Source organism: Lutra lutra, chromosome 17 (genome assembly GCF_902655055.1).
Source record: "Lutra lutra chromosome 17, mLutLut1.2, whole genome shotgun sequence".
In the NCBI taxonomy this organism is placed as follows: Eukaryota; Metazoa; Chordata; class Mammalia; order Carnivora; family Mustelidae; genus Lutra; species Lutra lutra.
In genome coordinates, this window is record NC_062294.1 from 28,224,651 (window position 1) to 28,244,648 (window position 19,998).

Genomic DNA, 19,998 nt, shown 5'->3' on the forward strand with positions numbered 1-19,998 from the left:
TGGGGGCTGACAGTGGAGGGCTTGTAGGGCAGGCCGGTCCAGCAGAAGGCTGGCTGTTGCCTGGCAAAGCGCATGGGCCCTGGTATTTCCTGAAGCTTAAACTCCCTGCCCAGGTGGTCACGTGCACTGGGGCACAGGGAGACTAGGATGTGGCTACCCAGACCCCAATTCAAACCTCAGCGGCACCAGCCGAAGGAGGGGACAAAGGAACAGAGACACCATTTCGGCTGCAGGAAAACACAGCAATGACCGGGCTGCCTTTGAAATGGGCAGAGGAGGGGGAGGGGGAGGAGATGGACATTCGACTCCTCCTCCTAGAGCAGGAGATGGACCTGCTTTAAACATGTAACAACGAACTCAGGCAGAACTGGCACTGCTCTGAACACGATGTGAACATTTAGTCCTCCCCACAGCCCCAGCACTCATCCTTCAGTGACTGGGTGTCCTTGAGTGGGTCACCTGTCAATCCCGGCCCTCAACTTCCTCGTCTGTCCAGTGGGCACACTGTGGTTATCGCTGCCTACCTAGAGGGGTCACTGTCGGGAAAACCAAGGACATGTTGGATGTGGGATGGATTCAATGGAAACTCAGCATGAATGGGGTGACAGACATTCAGAAATAAGCTCTGTTGTAATCCTCGTTTGGTTGGGGCTGGAGAACAGAGACCGACACCATGTATCACTTGCAGAGAGAGGCCCCCAAAGGCTATGTGTGTGTGTGTGTGTGTGCACGCGTGAGTGTGTGTGTATATCTCCATGAGTCTCAAACATCTGAGAATCTGATGAGCATACACATTCTCTCTAGACACAAACTCATCAAAGCCAAAATTCAGAAGGATCTAGAAGTTTTTGAAGTCCATCCATAAATAGTTTTCATAACCCCTGACCATTATACAGATGAATAAATTGAGGCCCAAAGAGAGCGCCTCACACCTATCGGCGCCTGTGGAAGGGGACAGAAACGAAGCTATAGTTCTCCACAAATAGGCCAGGGGTGTGATTCAGTGCGGGAACAGGGAAAAACTTGCGGGTCACCTCAAGCAAGGCTCACCTGTGCGGGCTTCTCCTGCCACATTTGTCAGCTGAGGGCATAGGGCAGCAGCCAGGGTTGCGGGGCACCCCATCGTCCCCAGAATTGCTGCCCTTTCTGCTTCTGGCCCAGCCTCCCTCCTCTACACCCGCCGGGGCGGTTTACTCATTAAATGTCAGCACACACAAAGGGAAGGCTGGAAACGGCTGGAAGGGGCTGCCTTTCTTTTGATCCATTATAAAAACCCTAACTCCAATTTTGGACTTCAAACAGAACGACTGGAATCCTAATCCCCTCCCTGGGATGTCTGCCCAATGGCAGCTCGACAGGCCACATCACTCCGCACCTCAAGATCGTTGGCACGAGTGTATCTGCTTCTCCCGAGGCTGCTGCAAGCGGTTGGGCTCATGACTCTCCACAAAGGAGGTTCATGGAAAGGACTTCAGAGGTTGTGCAACCTCTCACCCCCACCCCTGTAGGGCACTGAGTCCCCTCCATAACCTACCCAAGAGACACTGTGGGCTAACTGCTTGCATATCTCCAGTGATGGGAAGCTCACCACTTCTAGCCTATTCTCTGTTCTGGTCTAATCTTGTAAGCTCTCTTCTTGGACTTCCTATTATTGGTTTCAATTCAGCCTTTGGGTTCACCACCCAGTCCCTGATAGCAATACCTTGTTTATATTGATGTCACTTTAAAAATAATGAAAAATTAAAACTAATAATAAAAATAATAACAATAATTATTAAAAGTAATAACATTAGTACTTAGCCACAAGGGCTTTGTGTTAATGTATCCTCCTCTCCCCAGAAAAATGCACACATGCATTAACACACAATTAATTAATTGTGCACTGAATGTAACCCAACTGAAGGTTCTTTTTTTTCCCAACTGAAGATTCTGATTCCCTTGAACTTCAGCCCCAGAAATGAAAAAGCAAAGCTAGATACCTAACTTCGTGTTACTTGGTATCCATTTTCTATTTAAATAAAAATACATCTTAAGAAATAAAACCAATGTAGCTATTTTAGTAAGTAGCTTGAATGTCAAAAATTAACAAACAAAAAATTTTTTAAAGTGTGTCATTCTTAGAGCTGGGATTACAGATTTCACCCCTTCCACTCTCCTGTTCCATGGGTTATACAAAGAGTTATTTGGGTGAGAGGTGGACCACTATGACCAGAAGCTTTTCTTCACCAGCTGGAGGTTGACTGCAGTCACCCTCCTTTGCCTTACGTTATTTGTAGCATTTTTACTTTCATGAGAGAAAGAACCCAACTACCAGATACGTGGCACAGGAAATATCCTTTATTACTCTGCACACTTATTTTTCCATGAAGAGAACAGCTTTGGAAATAAATCCACACCAGACAGAGAAACCTGCATGACATTGGAACGGTCCATGACACAAAGAGGGCACCACTGGAACAATCCTTATTTACACAGAAGTAGAGAAGCAGAGGGATGAGGGCGGGTACCCCAAAAGCAACTTCACATTCACCAGTGTCTTTGGTGGCAGTAAGGACGCCAACGCCCGCACAGCTGTGGATCCTGGGGCTCACAAGGGTGTGACACGTCACCCTCGACATCCTCAAAACAAAAGGGTTGGATTTTTTTTTTTAATACCCAGTGTTTCCAGCATCTGTTGAAGACATACCAGAAAAGGAGGAACTACCGAATGTCCAGAAAAATCCAAGTTCTGGAGGCCAGACATCAGACATGACTCTACTTCACAGGTTACAAGTCGCTGGATGGTTCTGGAAAGTCCTACAGGAAACATTGTGCTTCCCTCACGGTACATCTAGCACAAGAATATTCTCATGGAGACAGGAACATTTTTTAACTGGACGGGACCTTTGATTATGGGATCCAACCCTTGCTTGCAGACAAAGAGCCCTGAAACCCAGAGAGAAAAATCTCTCCTGTCCCCAGGAGCCCGGTGAGGCAGCCATAGACCCAGGTCCCTGCGGCTGGAAATGCTGAATGGCGCATGCTTTTCTCTGTTCTTCCCCTCCCCTGGCTTCCAAAAGAAATAAGTGAAATGAGCTCAGCGGGCTTCTCTACTAAGAAATGACCTCTTTGGTGAGCATGTTTCTGTCGCACATCACCATGGCTGCGAAACGGGTCCTACACCACAAGACAGCCAAGCACCCCCCACCCCCCGGGCGGGGCCGCCGGCCGAGAATTAAGGCAGCTTTGGGGACTTGCCTTCAGCAGGACATTTGGCAAGAATTGGCAGCTCCCCTTTCTCCTTTGTCTCCCTTGCATCTAGAATGAGGACCCCCGCACCCCCACAGGAGGACACGGAACCACTGGACTCCGAGCAGATGTTAATGCGGGGCGGGGGGGGGGCGGGTCTTGAACAGATAGTGTACATTTCATGGACAATAATAATCCTTTAAAAATCTGGGAAAAGGCAAAAGTGTCCTATACAGTACACAGGAGCACCCTCACATTGGGGAACCTCTGCTATCAAAAAAAGGCCACGAAAAAGAAGTCAAACGTGACTCAGGAGAAAGGACATACTCCGCTTAAGTGTGGGTGGGAGGTGAGCCCAGAGTTCTGCCGGCACCTCCACGAGAACTTCCAAGGGCTTCCAGAGTTCCCCGCCCACCCCCACCACCCCACCCTGGGGAGGGAGGGGGGCCCCCAGGCTTGCCCCCCTCCCTCGCCCCTCACCCAGACTCAGCAGCCCTGTTCCGCCACAAGGCTGCACCATGGCTTTGGTCTGGCAACGGGTCCGCTAGCACCACATCTCCGACTCACCCTTGAGACAAATGTCTGGAGGCAGAAGGGCCACATGCAGCTGGCAGGTTCCCTCTGTAGGTTGTCCCTGTTCTGATATGCACAGGCTCTCCTGCTCACCCTCATTTCAGCCAGCTTGACTCAGCTGTCACCCCTCACTGTTCCCCAAGGCGACCGCGTTCATCAGGAAGGGCACCATGATCCCCTCTGCCAACCAGCTAATTGAGAACAGGTGACATCCTCTCCCCTTTCCCTTCTTCCAACACACTGTTCTTTTGCTAAGAGACCCTCCCTGGCCTCTCGACTGGGTTTTGTTTATTTTTCATGACAGCCCTGGGTGGGGGAGACCCTAGTGTACAGGGCATTTAGGAGAGCTCTGGGCTGAGAGTCAGGTGATCTGACCTAAGGGTCTGACTGGGTCCCTCGGTAGCTGACAACACTTGAACCAGAGTGCCCAAAATGCTGGGCATTCGTGTTCCCATCTGGGACATGGGGACAGAAACCGGCCCTGTGGTCCAAGCTGGGAGGACAGGAGGTGACGGGGACGCATGCACTCTGTGGAGAACGAGCATAACCCTGAGCGAGGAATTACCCTTCATGGGACCAGATCCCACCCGTGACAGGTCATCCCGCCCTCATCTCCCAGACCCCCACCTTACTGTTCTACTCCGTTGGATGCTCCGCTCCCAGGCCCCGCCTTCCACAGTGGCTCAAGACACCTGCCACCTGGGCTGTCCTACACTTTGAGCCAGACTTTTTACACGGAAAGATCAAAGGGCTTCTGATTTTCCCTCCTGCCTCTAAAAAATGACCCACGGACACTGACTTAGCAGGGAAATCTCAGGACCCTGAGAGAGAAAAACCACCTCGCTGCGCCCAGCAGGCCCCCACAGAACCATCTTCCACAAACTGCATGATCCACTGTCAGGCTCAGGGGACACCCCAGTTTTATGCAAAGCGCCTTCCGGATGTGTGTCTTCCTACACTCCCAGGATGAGTGGCTCCTGTATTTATTGACTTCTGGCCCAAGATTCTTCAACAGGGGCTTCCACAGTCACAACAAGAACTTCTGAATCTCGAATTCCAGCGAGGGCATAAGAAGAGACTCAAACCATAAACAGAAACCCCAAACAGACGCCACCAACTTAACCAAACTACGGATCGGTTCTCTGAAGGAGCTGGAACTAACCATCACCACCAGGCGGCGCCACGCGCGAACGTGTAACAGAACTCAAGCAGGACATTCTCTAAAACCACCAAGGGCTCCGTCAACTCAGAATATTCTCCCTTCTACTGGAGTGACTAGGTTGCTCTGTACTTGGTCCCACTTTACCCTCAGGTGCCAAGTCCAGACCATGAAGAGAGACAGAGGGGGTTTTCGGGGCCAACCCCCCCCCCACCACTTGAAGAGCCCTAGGACCCTGCTTGGGTGGGATTCCCCAGGAAGAATGTTCCAGAACACACACACATCAGACTCAATGTAGCCAGAGTGAAAACTGTGATGGTTTCTGCTCACGATCCCCCAAAGCGTCTATCCGCAGACCCAAGACAGAGACAAATCAACCCAAGCTCCCCCACCAAGTTTCAGATACCACAGCGCTGACCGGGTGGCAAGAGGATCCCCGCCCCAGACCCAGGCAGGCTTTTTGTTTGGGTTTTGTTTTATGGCGTCTGACCAAAAGGAATATCCCCTCTCTGATTTGGCCGACAGGATTTCTTCTGAGACCCAAACTACAAGCAAGCGTTTTGGGGAATTCTGCCCGAGCCACGGAGCTCGGCTTGGGCCAGATCCCAAGCTGCGTGAGACCTTCCTTAAACAGAAGAGGTTCAACAGAAGTCATTCTTCCTGTTCCCTCCCCTCCTCTTGTCCCTCGTCGCTTTCCAATCCAAACTCAAAGCCCACCCCCCAACCCCGGGGCCAGATGGACAGAAGGTGAGTAAAAACCAGGTCGCTAAACCATTTGTAACTGGGAAAAGAGGACGAGGGATGGAAAGACATATCTTTCAGGAGAGGATTTTCAAGACTGTGTCTGGGGTGGTAGCGAAGGCTTGGACCTGGACGTGGGTGCGGCAGGGCTCCTCCCTGGGGCTGCGGTCAGATGGCCAGCCAGTGCTGCAGCTGCGGAGGAAGACAGCAGGTGTTTACGCCGGGCCAGAGGCGGGCGCGGATGGAGAGCACCAAGGGCCAGTCGGGAAGGGCAGCAGGAAGCAGGGGGTGGGGTGGGGTGGGGTGCAGAGAACACACCCCTCCCTCCAAAGACCCCGGAGAACAGGCAGGCTGATTACCTGCTTGGCCCAGAAAAGGTGAAGAAGCTTCCCAAAGTCACACAGCAAGTCTGAAAACAGGGGGCCCACCAGGACCCTCTCCTATACCCCAACCCAAGGATTTTCAGGGAAAAGGACTTAGGTCAACGTGGTGTTGATGCACCTGCCGCTCTTCCTCCAAGATGAGATCCCCAGCCTGGTGTGATGACCCCTCAGAGAGAGAGAGACTAGAGCTTAGGGAAGACTGGACATTTGGCTTCCCAGGACCAAGGAGCAGAAGGCCAAGCAGAAGCTGGCAGACGCAGAGGAGAGGCCCCTCTCCTCCCTTTCTGACACCATAGCCCTGGGACTCCAGCCCACAGCTGCCTGGGGCTTTGTGGTGTGTGGGCGTGCAGCCAGCATGTGGGGAGCAGCTAGGGCCTGGCCCCCGCCCGGAACATTCCAGCCTGTACCTACTTGGAACTGCCTGACGTCCCTCTGGGCCACCAGGTGGTGCTCGTTCTCCGGGGTGATGCCGTAGGCCAGTCTCTGTGAGAAGACAGACACAGGAGGTGGGGGGTGTGTGGGGTGGGGTGTGTGTGTGTGTGTGTGTGTGTGTGTGTGTGTTTCAGCCAGACCGAGGGACACCAGCCCAGCAGCCCAGCAGCCATACCCAGTCACAGGCCACCTCCTGGTTGGCCCCAAAGTCCCACAGAAACGGCGTGGGAGGTCCATACAAGACACCCCCTGTCCTTGTTTATGGAGTGGGTCTGTTCACTTTGAGTTATCTGGGCTGCCTACTGTGGTCAGACACTGGGGAGGCCCCCTGGGGTGCAGACTCAGGGGGGGCTCACTGGGGTCCATGATGGGTCACTGCATGGTGGGGAGCCCTCGCTGCTCCCTAAGTGTGAAACATGAAAAGCTCCAAGCAGACCCAGGTTGAGCTCACCAAACACAGGTCCTCCCAGTGACCCAGAGGCTCTGGGATATGAGATTTCAAGGACAGGAAATGAGTCACAAGGACCAAGGCCTGGGACCCTGTTCCCTAAGCCCTCATATGGCTCACTTCCCTCCACCCTCATCTGTCTGTCTGTCCCCGGCTTAGAATGTGAGCTCTGGGGAGTTCCCATCTAGTGCCAGCAGCCTGCCGGGGCCAGGCAGCCTCACGACAGGGGAGCGAGGCCATGAGGGGATGAAGGAATGGAAGCTTTATCTTGCAAAGTAAGGACATGAGGCAGAGGCTGTCACCATGATACATAAAAGAAAGCGCTTTTGAATAACCAGTGAGGATAGACCTTATCTGAGAGGAAAGGCCCTGTTTCCTAAACCCTTCTCTGGGTATCTGCACATACAATGCACACCGGTAAGAGAAGATGTATTCTGGAAATCTCTGATTTTGGCTGGTGGGTGTCGGGTTCGGGAAAGAGGCAGGTAAAAGCTGAGGTGGCTAGGTCATGGTGAGCGCAGACTGGAAGATGGGGACATCCGGGGCAGGACAGAACTCAGAAGGGGACACCAGGGTCATGTTAATAACCGCAGGGACGCCCGCTGGAGCGGAGACGCCTGCCGTACAGAACCTGACAGCAGGGGGCGCGCGCGGACCGCCTCCTCGGGGCCGGGCACCGTGCTAAGCGCTACTTTTACCTTTCCAAGGTCCTTATTGCTGAGCGTGAAAACTCGGGCTGGGGCGTGGTCATGACTGGGCCATCGCGGTGGCTCTGGTGTCCGCGCCCTCGCGTCTGCCCTCTTTCGGCCCATCAGGGATGCCTGGAGATATCCCTGCCATCCCTGCTTCCCCCCACCCCGCTGGTCCGGCCCGACCCGCACCCCGACCTCACCTCCCGAAGGGAGCCCCGTATGCTGAAGAACTTGTACACGCTGTAGGCCGGCACGAGCACCATGGAGGAGAGCGCGATTCCCCACCCGACCCAGTTGGCCCAGAGCGGGAAGACGTAGTCGTCGTAGTTGAGCGGCTTGAAGTTGATGACACTCACCACCACCACAAACTGCGGGGACACCAGGGAGGGACGGAGGGGAGCAGGTGGGAGGGAGGCAGCGGCAGGAGAGAAAAAAAGAGACGAGGAGGTTGAGAGGCAGGAAGTATTCAAGAAGGAAACGATAACAAGAAAGGAGACAGAGCAAAAGACACAGAAGAGGCATGGGAAGGTGACACACATTCGCCTGGGGACCCAGCCCCAGCTGGAGACCCACCAGCATGGAAGCCTCCCGTGCTCTGAACAGAGCTGGGCATCCTAGCATCCGGTCTGCCTGAGCCCAGGCCCCCCTGCCCGGACCCAGCCCCCTGGGCCCCGGAAGCCCCGCCGACAGAGACACCCTGTACACACCAGGAGGAAGGCGGGGCTGACAAACTTCCAGCACAGTCTCCAGTAGAGGCCCGGCTTGAACCCCATCATCTGTTGGATGTCGTTGCTGAACCTGTCCACACCTGGACACACACAAGGCAGGTCGGTCACACTACCCCCCACTGAAGAGCCCCTGGCCGCCCCTTGCAGTCCACCCCTGAGAGTCAGACCCCGGGAGGGGTGGTGGGGGGTGCCAGGCAGTGAGGGAATACGCGGGCACTGTGGCACTTGGGAGATATGGGCACGGGCACTTAGTTGGTGCCCAAGACACGCCCAGTAGGTGCCGTGTGTGATGACACGGGTGGCCCCAGAGGGCACTGTGCTCAGTGAAGTCAGGCAGTCTCAGAGATACCAATATCACTTTGCTCATCAGCCGGATCTCAAAAAACAAACCAAAGGAACAAAGCAAAAAAGAGACAAGTGAAAAACCAGACACTTCAAGACACGGAACACACGGGCGGTGGCCAGAGCGGGCCCGGGTGGGGTGGGGGGGGTGCGGGAGACTGAGAAAGGAGGGCAAGAGGTACACGCTTCCAACTTGTAAGTAAATAGGTCTTGGAGCCCAGGGAGGATAGGGAATAATACTGTAGGAACAGTGTTCAGGGACCAGGGGTGATGACACCGTGGTGGTGAGCACCAAGGAAGGTACAGAGTGTCCCAACGCTATGTTATACACCTGAAGCTAAAACAACACTGCATGTCAACTATTTGTCAATGAAAAATTAAAAAAAAAAAATATATATATATATAGTATTGCCTTATGTGCCACTCCGATTTATTTTTGTAGAGGGAAAGCCATGCTCCAGGAGTGGAAGGGACCAGCCCTGAGTGACACAGCCAGGCAGCCGGGTTCCTAGAACAGTGACGTCACTGTGCGGAAGAGCCCAGCCTCACACTGATCAACTCTTTGATGTGACTCGTGGGGAAAGAAAGGAGCAGTTGGAACGCATGTGACAATTTGTGACACCTTCTCCCCGTTCAGCTCCAGAATAAGGCTGTCAGAGAGAATGCGAGCTGCCCGGTTCCATCTGGGTTTCAGAGACACAACAGAAGTGATTTTAGTTGAACTACAACTGCATCCGGCATTTGGGATGTACTCTTACTAAAACAGTTACTCATCATTTATCTGAGGTTCAAGTGTAACTGGGTGTCTTGTATTCTGTTTGCTAAATGTGGCCACCTTACTCTGGAAGGAATTTTATGGCTTGGGGGAATCTGCGTTCCCCGGTAAAAGCTGGCGCTGGGCGGCCCTGGGGGGTCCTTGCAGCTTCCTGTGCAAAGGCAAAAATGAACTGGCAGGGCGGCGGGCGGGGGGGGGGGGGGGGCTGTGCCTAAGAAGCCATCTGCTCTGCTCTAGAATCAGCAGCGGCTGTCCTGGAAATGGAGAGCCCCTTGCATGTCTGGGTGGTGCCTGAGGCTTTCCCATGTGCTCTGGGCCCCCCGACATACCATAGAACCAGGAGACGCCAATGGCTTCCATGAGCACAGCAAACAGAATGGACGTCCCCGCCGCGAAGGTGTCCAGCAGGGTCAGCACATACATCCCACCCTGGGCATGGAGGGAGAAAGTCTGAGGCCATCCTGCCCAGAAATGGCCACTGACTATCACATCCATCCCAGCCCCCCATTCCCTGTCGCACTGGCTCAGAACCCTGTTTGCGAAGGCAGGTGTCAGTGTCCTGGGCTTACTGTCTTAATGTCGCATATTTGTGCTCTCCCAGAGGGCCGAGGGTGGGTGTTCAAGCCGGTAACAAGTGAGCTGGCTTCCAAAGGGACTCTGGCTTCCCCTCAAACAAATCAGCAGTTTGAAAAAGTCGCCTGGAATCCCTCAGGCTCAGAGGTGGGAGACTGAAGACACTGGGGTGTCGCCCTGGGGAGATCAGGCTGCAGGGCTGATGCCTGTCCCACTGTGGTTCCCCTGAGCTCACCCTGGCACCCCCTCCATCCCCACCCCACCCCACCTCCATGGCTGGGAATTCCTGACTGGACTGGATTGAAATGCAGCCTCCAGAGCTCCGGGTGACCCAGAGCCCAGCCATTCCTCACCTTGGTGATACAAAACAGGGCCAGAAGGAAGGTTCCAAAGGTAACCCCAAACGTAAAGAGTTTCCGGTGTCTCTTCAGGACCTGGAAGTCGTCCGCCAGGCCCGTGATGACGGCCTCCATGCCTCCCATCTGCACAGAGCCAGGCGGAGTGAGAAGCAGGTAGGAGGGACGGCCCGCCCACCCGGCTCTGCCCTGCTCTCAACCCGGCTCAGAACTCGGAACTATGGGGGAGAAGCTGAAGAGAAAACTCCCATCTCCCTCTGGTCAGCAGGTCTCCATCTGCTGTCCCACACACTCGCCTGAGCGGGGCTCAGGAGCCTAGGAGGGTGCAGCGATGAAACGCCAAACTGCTCACGCATGTCGCCTATTTGTGTAGAAGTAAGAGTCTTTCTGGAAGCGACTCTCAGAGCAGAGCTGCCAGCGGTTGGAACTTGAGGCAGTGGTTTGTGACAAGGATTTCTGGCTGCCTTTCCAACTGTCAAGCAAGGGGTCACCTTGCACGCCCCCTCTCAGAGTCTTCATGAAAGGCTCTCCCGTGAGTACTAATCATGTGCTTACTTAAGGGACACCCCAAGCCTGGGATGGCAGGTGAGAAGCACACATGCCCTCCCTCTCTTCCTCTACACCCCCCTGGGCCCCCGGCAGACCGTATTAACCACGACTGGGATTCCTTCCTGTGAGCCCAAAAGTGGCCTCAGAATCCTTCTTAACACAGTGCCCCCGGCAGACCTACCGACTGAAAGGAAGAAGCAGCGAGGGGACCCTCCTTCACCAGCCCTACCCTGAGACTCTGGCAAACTTGCGGAAGTGACAGGCCAGAGGTGGGAGCAGACCTAGAGGTCGGTAAATCTAATGTGGTCTACGTAAAGTAAAAGGTTCTAAGAAACCAATGGGACCCTGAGTGTTTGTGGATTTCTGTGATGCCCTTGGGGTTTCTACTGGTCCTTAGCCTGGGCCTAGAGGAGCTCACTTCCTGGTCCGCCTTTAATTAGGACTTCCTGGAAATGACTAGCGATCAGGTGGGCACTTCAGGCTGAGTCGTTGGGGGGTGGGGAAGGTCAGACCCAGGGTGTCCCCTGCCCCCCTCCCCCGTGTGTGCGGCGTGGTCTTCCGAGCAGGGTCACTCACTGAGCTGTCAATTCCCAGAGCCAGGAGCATGATGAAGAACACGACCGCCCAGAATGTGGATCCTGACAGGGTGGAAATGGCTTCTGGGTACAAGATGAAAACCAGGCCGGCTCCTGTAAGGAGCAGGGAGGACGTCCTCAAGGGCTGGGCCAGCTGTCTGAGAGGCGGATGGCGGAAGAGTGGCCGAGGCCCCATTCGCCCGGCCGACCCCGCTGCAATATTTGGCTGGTCACCTGGGGCCGAGCAATCCCAGGTTCTGTGATGACAGGTGATGCTGGTCCCAGCTCGCCGTCCGTTATGCTCTGAGGGGGCAAACCTCCAGCCCGGACAGTAGTAGGCCACAGGCTGCAGATCCCACGCCTCACACACCCTCAGAGAACCTCTTACTCTCAAAAGTCCATGGTCCTCTGGGCCCATGCGAGTTCCCTCCCAGGCCCCAGCTCCTGGCCAGAACAGGAGCAGCAGTAGGGGAGGGCAGGGTCAAGGTCAGGCTGCTCAGGCTTTGAATGCTGGCACCACAGCTCACGAGCTAGGTGACCCTGGACCACTCCCATGGCCCGAGTCTCTGCTTTCTCACCTGTAAAGTGGGTCAGTTACCCTTTGTCTCACAGTCCCATGAGAACTAATGAGGGCATGTCAATGGCTCAGCATAGGGGTTCACAATCGGTCCCACCTAGGCTGACCCACGGGAAGGTTCTGCGGCACAGGCAGAAGCCAGAAGGGCCAGGGACGCCCACTCACGGCCACAGAGAAAGCCCATGACACGGATCATGTGGAAGGTTCCAGGCCCAGCCCTCTTGTTCCCTCAGCCACCCACAGAAAAGCCGCTGGCCAAGGGCACAATGACTTTCTCAGCCCCTCCCATGTCTGCCCACCCACCTTCAGTGGCCACGTCCTCAATGTTGACCTTGTGTTCGTGGGCCATGTAACCGAGGATGGAGAAGATGGCGAACCCAGAGACAAAGCTGGTGACACAGTTGATGGTGCTGGTGAGCAGGGCATCCCTGGGGGAGAGGAGCACCGTGGGGTCAAGTGGCCAGACTCCCCCGCCCTGCTCCCCGAGCCCTTGCACTGTCTATGGGACAGCCACCTCCAACACCAGCCCCTCCTTCTGCCACAGGGACCCCAGCGCCCCACTGGGTTGGGACCACTTGGAGATCAGGGGCTGGTGTCCAGCTCTTGTTGGGGAATCACCTGACCGGCCTCCTTCTTCAGCAAACTGCCCGTAGCTCCCTAGTACTTCTTGGCATCTCAACCTGGCCTTCAGGAGCTTTGTTGAGATGACCCAACCTTCCTTCCTGGCTTCCTTTCCATGACTCCCCAACACACAGTGTTGGGACATTCCAGATCGGTTAGCTTGCCAGCCCACGGAAGGCCCACCTCCCTGGCTCCTCTCAGACTTCTCCCCGCCACGCGTGCTGGCTGCCCGGGGTCCACCCATCCCACTCCCAGCGATCCTCTGAGGCTCTCCCCAAACTCCTCTCCCTGCTTCTGCTGAGCCCCTGCCGCTGGCTGATCACCCAGCTTCTCCAGCCTGGCCCCCTGGCATTTGTCCCTGCCCGTCTGTCTCGCTCTAGAGGCGGCGTGATTCTGCCTGAAGCTTTGGAGGGAGTGGGCTGCAGGTGTGACCCTGTCTGACGGCTGCACAGCGCAGGGCCCACAGGGGGGCAGTGTCACGTGCTGAGTGAGATCTGAGCTACAACGTGATCTTCTGGCTCTGCTGCCCTGTGCAGACCCCTTGGCTCACCCTGCGGTCTCCCCTCTGACCCTGCCAGGCCCTCACCTCTCGTGCGACCAGCCTTTGCCTGTCAGACATCAGACAGACAGACAGACAGTGCTGTCTGCTCTCGAAAGCCACACAGCCCTCCTTTGCACCAGTAGCCCGTCCCCATGACCTCCCATCCACCTCCAGTGGCCTCGACCTTTCCAGATCAGGACCTCGCATGTTTAAGGGCTGTCCTGCACTGAGATATATTGGTTAGGACCCCTCTGCCCCACTAAAGGTCATGTCAGAGTTCACAGAACACCCCCTCTGGAGTTCACAGAAGGTCCGCTCTGCCTCATTTCACAGAAGAAGAACGCCAAGAGGGGTTGACTTGCTCCAGACGAGAACCCACTCTCCCACTCCCCAGGGGTCAGGCCCCAGGATCCAGAGCTTTCCAGAGCCCTGACAAGGATCTTACCTGTAGCAGTTGTTGTCAAATTTGTTGTAGCTGGCAAAGGCAATCAGGACTCCAAATCCAGCCCCCAAGGAAAAAAATATCTGGGTTGCCGCGTCAATCCAGACCTGAAACAGGCACACAAGGGCCATCACCCTCTGGTTCCTAGAGGTCGGGAAGGCTGCTCCAGGAAGGAAGGGGAGTCCCGGGGATGTCTGAGATCTGAGGAAGTGAGGTACGAACTGGCGATGGGCAGCCACACTGTCCCTCCCCAGAAGCCTGTCAAAGCTTTGGTGGAGAGAGACCGGGGCCCCTCTAGAAGCCCCTGGCTTTGGTGACCAGGAATGAGCTCAGCCTGGACAAACTCGCAGGCTCAGTCTGATGTCCAGATTTTCAATGAAAGTTATGAAACTCGCGGTGCTAGGCTAGGATGTGGGTGGAGTGAGGGCAAAGGGTAGGACCATCTCCGGAGTTACACAGACTGCAGCTTCAGAAAAGGGATGAGGATTCCCGGCAGCTTCCACCAGCCCACAGTGCTGACTCCTCGGGGGAGGAGGGAGGGCACGGGGGTTACTTATTCCATCTTCTGGGTGATGAAGGCACACGTCTGAGGCCCAGAGCTCTGAGCACTGCCCCCACCCCATTCCTAGCCCTGGTCAATTTCACGTGTGTGCACATCTGCGAGGGGGCACAGTTATACCCCGCCCACTTGGACAGAGTTGAATTCGAGCTTTGCATCACCTGGCTCATGTTATCCTAGGCTTCCCTACTCTGCGAGCAGAAGGTGGAAAAAGAGAAGCAATCCAGTGGGGGAGGAGGGGTCTGCTCCCTGAGGCATCACGTGGGCTCAATTTCTACTCATCCGAAAGACAGGGTGTTTGAACAGGTGGGGAACAAATAGAACTCCGACCTGTTTCACGATTTACAAGACTGTGTGAGTCCTGAGCTCCGTTATCTTTCTGACAGTTCCTAAGGAAACAGGTTTTCCCCTCAGTTATTGGATGAAAACACTGCAGTGTGTTGGGACATCATAGCTATGGGAGATGCGTAGGGGACCCTCCCTCCTAAGTCCATATTGTTCCCGCTGCCGGGATTGCTGTGGGTTCAGAGAGTGTGAAGAAGCCTTTGGGAAGAGTGAGGGGAAATGCTGAGCTGTCATCAGGGATGCAGGCTTCAGGGAGGATGACCTCGGCCACGGCTGGAAGATGCTCAAGGCACCGGGTACCTCCACGGCTGTCTCTGATCCCAACCTCATCCCACTGCCTTGGGCTCCGCTCCACATTCACCCCACCTGCACTTCGTCTGTGTCTCTCACAGGACAGTGGGCTGGAGGAGGCTGGGGCAGCACAGGGCAGTCAGCAGGGTCCAGATCGCCCTGTGGCGGGTGCTGCTGCTTCTGCCCACATCAGGGATGGCAGTAGAGGATGGAGTCGGGGACCAGATGTGGAATTAGGGCTGGGGTGGCTGGGGTGGGGGGAACTGAGAGGCCATGGCAGGCATCAGGACCCAGGACAGAGTGCTGCTCCCCTTGGAAAGAGGGGTCTGCAAAGGACACCACGCGGGGCCATAGAGTCCTGGTTCATCTGAGTTGGGACACTATCAGGTGCAAATCAAACGGCATCGGTCAGACTGTGAAGTTGTAGCCCAGAGAGGGAACGCTCTGTCCTCTGTCCCAGGCTCTATCACAGATTTGTGGCTGGTCTGGGATCAGATTTCCTGCCATCGCTTGCCCCAAGAACCCTCCCCAACCCCGGTCTGAAGGCCGGTGGTCCCAGGCACTGACCGTGGCCTCTTTCAGGCGGTAGAAGTCGATGTGCAGGTAGGCGTTGATGCCGTTGGAGGCGCCAGGCAGCGTGATGCCGTGGACCAGGAGCACGAAGAGCACGAGGTAGGGCAGCGTGGCTGTGATCCACACCACCTGGCAGTGGACAGAGGGCGGGGCCGTGGGGTCAAGTCCTTGCCCAGGGAGCCAGGCGTGCCCTCCCCAAACTTTCCTTCACCCCGTGTGCACGCCCCAGGCTCCATCTCTCGGCCAGGCCACTCCCTCGGGCAGCCCAGAACAAGTGGGAGTCCACACACGCAGGTGGCCCTGCTCCAGAAGTGAAGGGCAGCCAGGACAGGGACGAGGTTCTCACGGCTCCCAACCCCTCCTCTTCTCTGAGCTGCCCCTACTGACACCCTCAGGTTGCCCCAGGCAGATCTAAGCACGCCCACCTTTATTTCTCCACCCGCACTTCCTCCCCGCACTCCTCTCTCCACCTCCTGTACCTTCATTCATATATATCCTCCCAGCTCATTGCCCAAGAAGGGATTCGTTGTCCAAGAAGGGCTGTGATGGGGCAGGAAGCAGAGTCTCTGACTGTTCTTTATCTTAGGTCGGATTTAGGACAAAGACAGACCGGCTCTTCCAGAAACCCATACAGAAAGAGATTAGCCCCAGACTTAAAAGCGACATTTTTCTTACCCCCTTGCCGAAGGTGGAAGAACAGAGACCAAAAGGAGGGAGAGAGGAAGGTTGAATGGCTTCGTCGCTGTCCCTGCTCACTCCTGACTACACATTAGAGTACTCTGGGCAAATTTATAGTTTAAAATGTCAAAGTTCAGCTCCGAGTCTCTGGGTTTCTAATTTAATCGGTCCGTAGTGAGGCCTGTAATATTTGGTAGGTTTTGAAAGCTTCCCCCTTCCCTGGTGATGCAACTGGTCAAGGTCAAGGTCAAACATCACTGCTCTAGGCAGCTGCAGCCCTGGAGAGCCTTGTGGAAAGGAGGCTGCGCCTCCAGCAAAAAATCTGCTCAGGGCTGGGTTAGCCAGACTGAAGAAGACTCAGCTAAAACAGAAAAGGACACAGGACTTAAGGACCAGAGGGTCCCTCTTCTCAAAGCCCTGGCACTAGGCAGCCTCTAGAATCTTCACACATCCCTGGGGAGAATATGGAAGCCCTGAAACATGACCAAGGGTAAAATTCTTTCCTCAGCCAGAAAGATATGGGCTCAATACAAAAAATGAAATGTGAAAAACAAAGTTCTGTTTTCCATATTTACATGGAAGGACTGGGATTATCTTCATTGTCCATCTTTCCCATTAAACCAGGGGCTCCTTGGAAGCAATATCCCAATATTTTTCAAACTTGTATCATGCACATGACATACATGAGTGTTTATAAAACATTTATTAGATAGAGGGCTAGATGATTGGACAGCTGCATAGATGAATGACTGGATGGTTGGATGGATGGATGGATGACTGGACAGTTGTATAGATGAATGATTGGATGAATGGTTGGACGGGTAGATGGATGGATGGATGATTGGACAGTTACACAGATGAATGACTGGATAGATGGATGGAGGGATGGATGGATGGATGGATGGATGGATGGATGGATGGATGACTGGACAGTTGTATAGATGAATGATTGGATGGATGGTTGGATGGGTAGATGGATGGATGAATGTTTGGACAGTTACACAGATGAATGATTGGGTAGATGGATGGATGGATGGATGATTGAACAGTTGTATAGATAAATGATTGGATGGATGGATGATTGGATGGCTAGATATACAGTTGGGTAGATAGTTAAATGGTAGATGGATGGTTGGGTAAGTAAATTGTTGAGTATACGGATGGGTAGATACATAAGCGAGTCAGTGATATTCTGAGGGTTAGTGGATAACCATGTTAGTCCAAGAACAAATGAAAGAATGAGCAAGTGAATGAATGAGCAAATGAGTCAGGGAATAATTAAATGTGTCAGTGGTTGCTCAGATCTTCTGAGGGAACCAGAAGAGGAATCAGGTTCCTCTGTTTCATGTTATCCAGTTGTTCCTCCTTCGTTCCCCTGCTCTATGCGGGAAGGGGTGGAGGCTTTGTGGGTCTGTTTTCTTTCAGAAGTGCAGGAACGGAAGGACAAACTGTCAAAAACAAGTAAGGGGGAAAGCATGCCTTGAAAAGCAAAGCCATTGCATCTGGTTGATTGGCCTCACATTAATCCTGGATTTATTCTCCTAAACTGGGACCAATAGGTCTAACTCCTTGATGACAGGCATGGGAGGAGCCGTCATGTACCTTTGCACTGGGTCCTATCTGCTGTGTTCCCCTGCAACTCCTGGCACCAGCTGCAGGCCCCATGGCCAGCCCCACAGGCCAGGTGAGACCATACTCCACCTATCAAAAAGCATCCTCAGGTCTGACTCCAAAGAATCTCCCAAGGCACTCATTAGCCATGTCTGAGGCTCGAACATGGATTTAACTGGGAACATATCAGGACACAAGAAAGATCAGGACATGACTGAGTTGACCCTGAAGGCAGCAAAGCATCAAGAAAGGGGAGCTTGTCTTGTCTACGCACATGTACTGAATGTGAAACCATCTGGGTCTTATGGAAAGTTCTCAGAATTGTTGGCAGAAGTGAGTTCAGCTGCCTAAAATCTTGTGCAAAAAAGAAGGCCCCTGGATCCTTGGCCAGTCACTAGTTCCTACGAACGTGTGCCCAGTATGCACACTGGACAAAAAGAAGGGACACTTGGACTCTTGTCATCTCCACCCCAGGCTTTTCTGCTCTCAAAATTTCATTGCATCTCTGGCCACAAGAAGCCAGACTTGGCCAGTCTCTGAGCAGGACATAAAAGGAGGGACGAGCAGCCCATTGTTTAGTCACGTGTCCTCAGTCCCTAAGGGAGGCCAGTGCTTTCCATCACCTCAAATCCAACTTCTCACCCACTTCCTGTTTCTATGGATAAAGGGCTAAGATGTTCTTGGTTCCAGGGTGTCAAACTCAAACCAATGGCTGATAATCACAACAAAGAAGATCTTCATTAGAACTTTCTAATGAACAGAGCTCCCTGAAGACAGAATGAGCTCCCCAGGGAGATGGGGAGATGGTGAGGTCCCCGTCACTGAAGGTGTGCAAATATTGCCAGAGATCCATTCATTAGGCAAAGGATTGCCCAGATCTAGGGGAGGCCCATGGACCAGAGACATCAGCATCACCTAGGAGCCTGTCAGAAAGGCAAACTCCCACTCCACCCCTATCTACGGAATCGGACTATCACGGTGAGACGCAGCAATCTTGAGTTTTGACAAGCCTTCCCTGTGATTTTCATGTGTGTTAAAGGTTGAGAAGCACTGCTTGGGGTCACCACTAAGGTCTCCTCTGACACAGGCATGAAAAATGTCCGTGCTTTATCCCTTCAAAACTGCATTGATTTAACCTCTAATGATTCAGAATGTGTAATCCTCCAAACTGGGTTTTAGGGACATTTGCATAAATAATGAAGACATATAAGATTTGTGGGGTGAGGTGTATGTACAGATGTTACATTAAAAAAAAAACCCACCAAGCTATAAATATTTTAGCCTCTTCACTGCTCATAAGCAGATGATACGCTTCACCATAACTGGGTCTGATTCAGTCATTAAAGACAGGCAGACCAGCTCACATGGAGCCATCAGGGGGAAGACTTGGATAGAATTACGACTTGAAACTCACAAGGAAAAAAATGACCTTTCTATTTAAAAATTCTAAAACTTGGGTTTTTTTTTTTTTAATTGGTCCAGCTTTCTCCCCTAACCCCACCCCTCTTTGCCAAAATCTGAGGGATGTTCTGCCTTTTCCCATCCCCCAAACAGCCCAGAGCCTGGCTGTGCCACGGGCAGAACACGGTGGCCCAGCTCCCAGCCAGTTCTGTTGTCTTGATTTATCTGCAGGCAGAGGGGAGCTCAAGATTTCTGAAAATTTAGTCCAATATGTAAACAGAGCAGGTAGGAGCCCGGGCCCACCCCTCCCCCAGTTACACAGAGCGGGAAGCAGAGTCTGCAAACTTCTGAGGCGGGGCGGAGCCCTGGAAGTGGGGGCCACAGGAGGAGTCAAAGGCAGGATGAGGATCCTGTATTGAGCAATTTCCACCTGCCAGCCCTGCACCAAGGACCGCTCCTCCATCCTGCCAGTGGCCATAATTATTAACAGCCCTCAGTAGGGAGCAGCCTTAGTTCCAAGGTTATTCATCAGGAAAGAGTGGTGCCTGGACTCCAACCCAGGTGTCTGGCCACAAAGCCATGTTCTTAATCACTCATTCCACTGTAGATCTGGGAGCCAAGGCCAAGTCCTGGCCATGCTCAAGACTGGTGACACCCTGTGCCCCTCCAGGCCTCGGCCTCCTGGTGTGTACAAGCCACGTGGAATAGATGGCCTCTGTGTGCCTTCCAGTCTGACATTTAGGGGCTCGGTGACTGGGTTTATCATCCAAGAGCCAAGTTCAGCCAAGGACTCCGGAGACGGGGG

The 19,998-nt window shown here is 53.9% G+C and overlaps 1 protein-coding gene across 3 annotated transcripts in view; it reads right to left on the reverse strand.

The window, feature by feature from the left end:
• Positions 1–2,315: 2,315 nt before the first annotated feature.
• SLC6A2 (solute carrier family 6 member 2) overlaps positions 2,316–19,998 on the reverse strand; it is a 47,323-nt gene continuing 29,640 nt past the window's right edge. For all 3 annotated transcript variants that reach the window (XM_047712370.1, XM_047712371.1, XM_047712369.1), the window contains 10 exons: positions 15,498–15,632; positions 13,739–13,842; positions 12,435–12,559; positions 11,556–11,668; positions 10,428–10,556; positions 9,831–9,930; positions 8,364–8,464; positions 7,857–8,024; positions 6,496–6,567; positions 2,316–5,893 (listed from right to left, as the gene is read on the reverse strand). In XM_047712370.1, the coding sequence (XP_047568326.1) occupies positions 5,870–5,893; positions 6,496–6,567; positions 7,857–8,024; positions 8,364–8,464; positions 9,831–9,930; positions 10,428–10,556; positions 11,556–11,668; positions 12,435–12,559; positions 13,739–13,842; positions 15,498–15,632 (1,071 nt within the window). In that variant the 3' untranslated portion in view covers positions 2,316–5,869. The remainder of the gene's footprint in view (positions 5,894–6,495; positions 6,568–7,856; positions 8,025–8,363; positions 8,465–9,830; positions 9,931–10,427; positions 10,557–11,555; positions 11,669–12,434; positions 12,560–13,738; positions 13,843–15,497; positions 15,633–19,998) is intronic.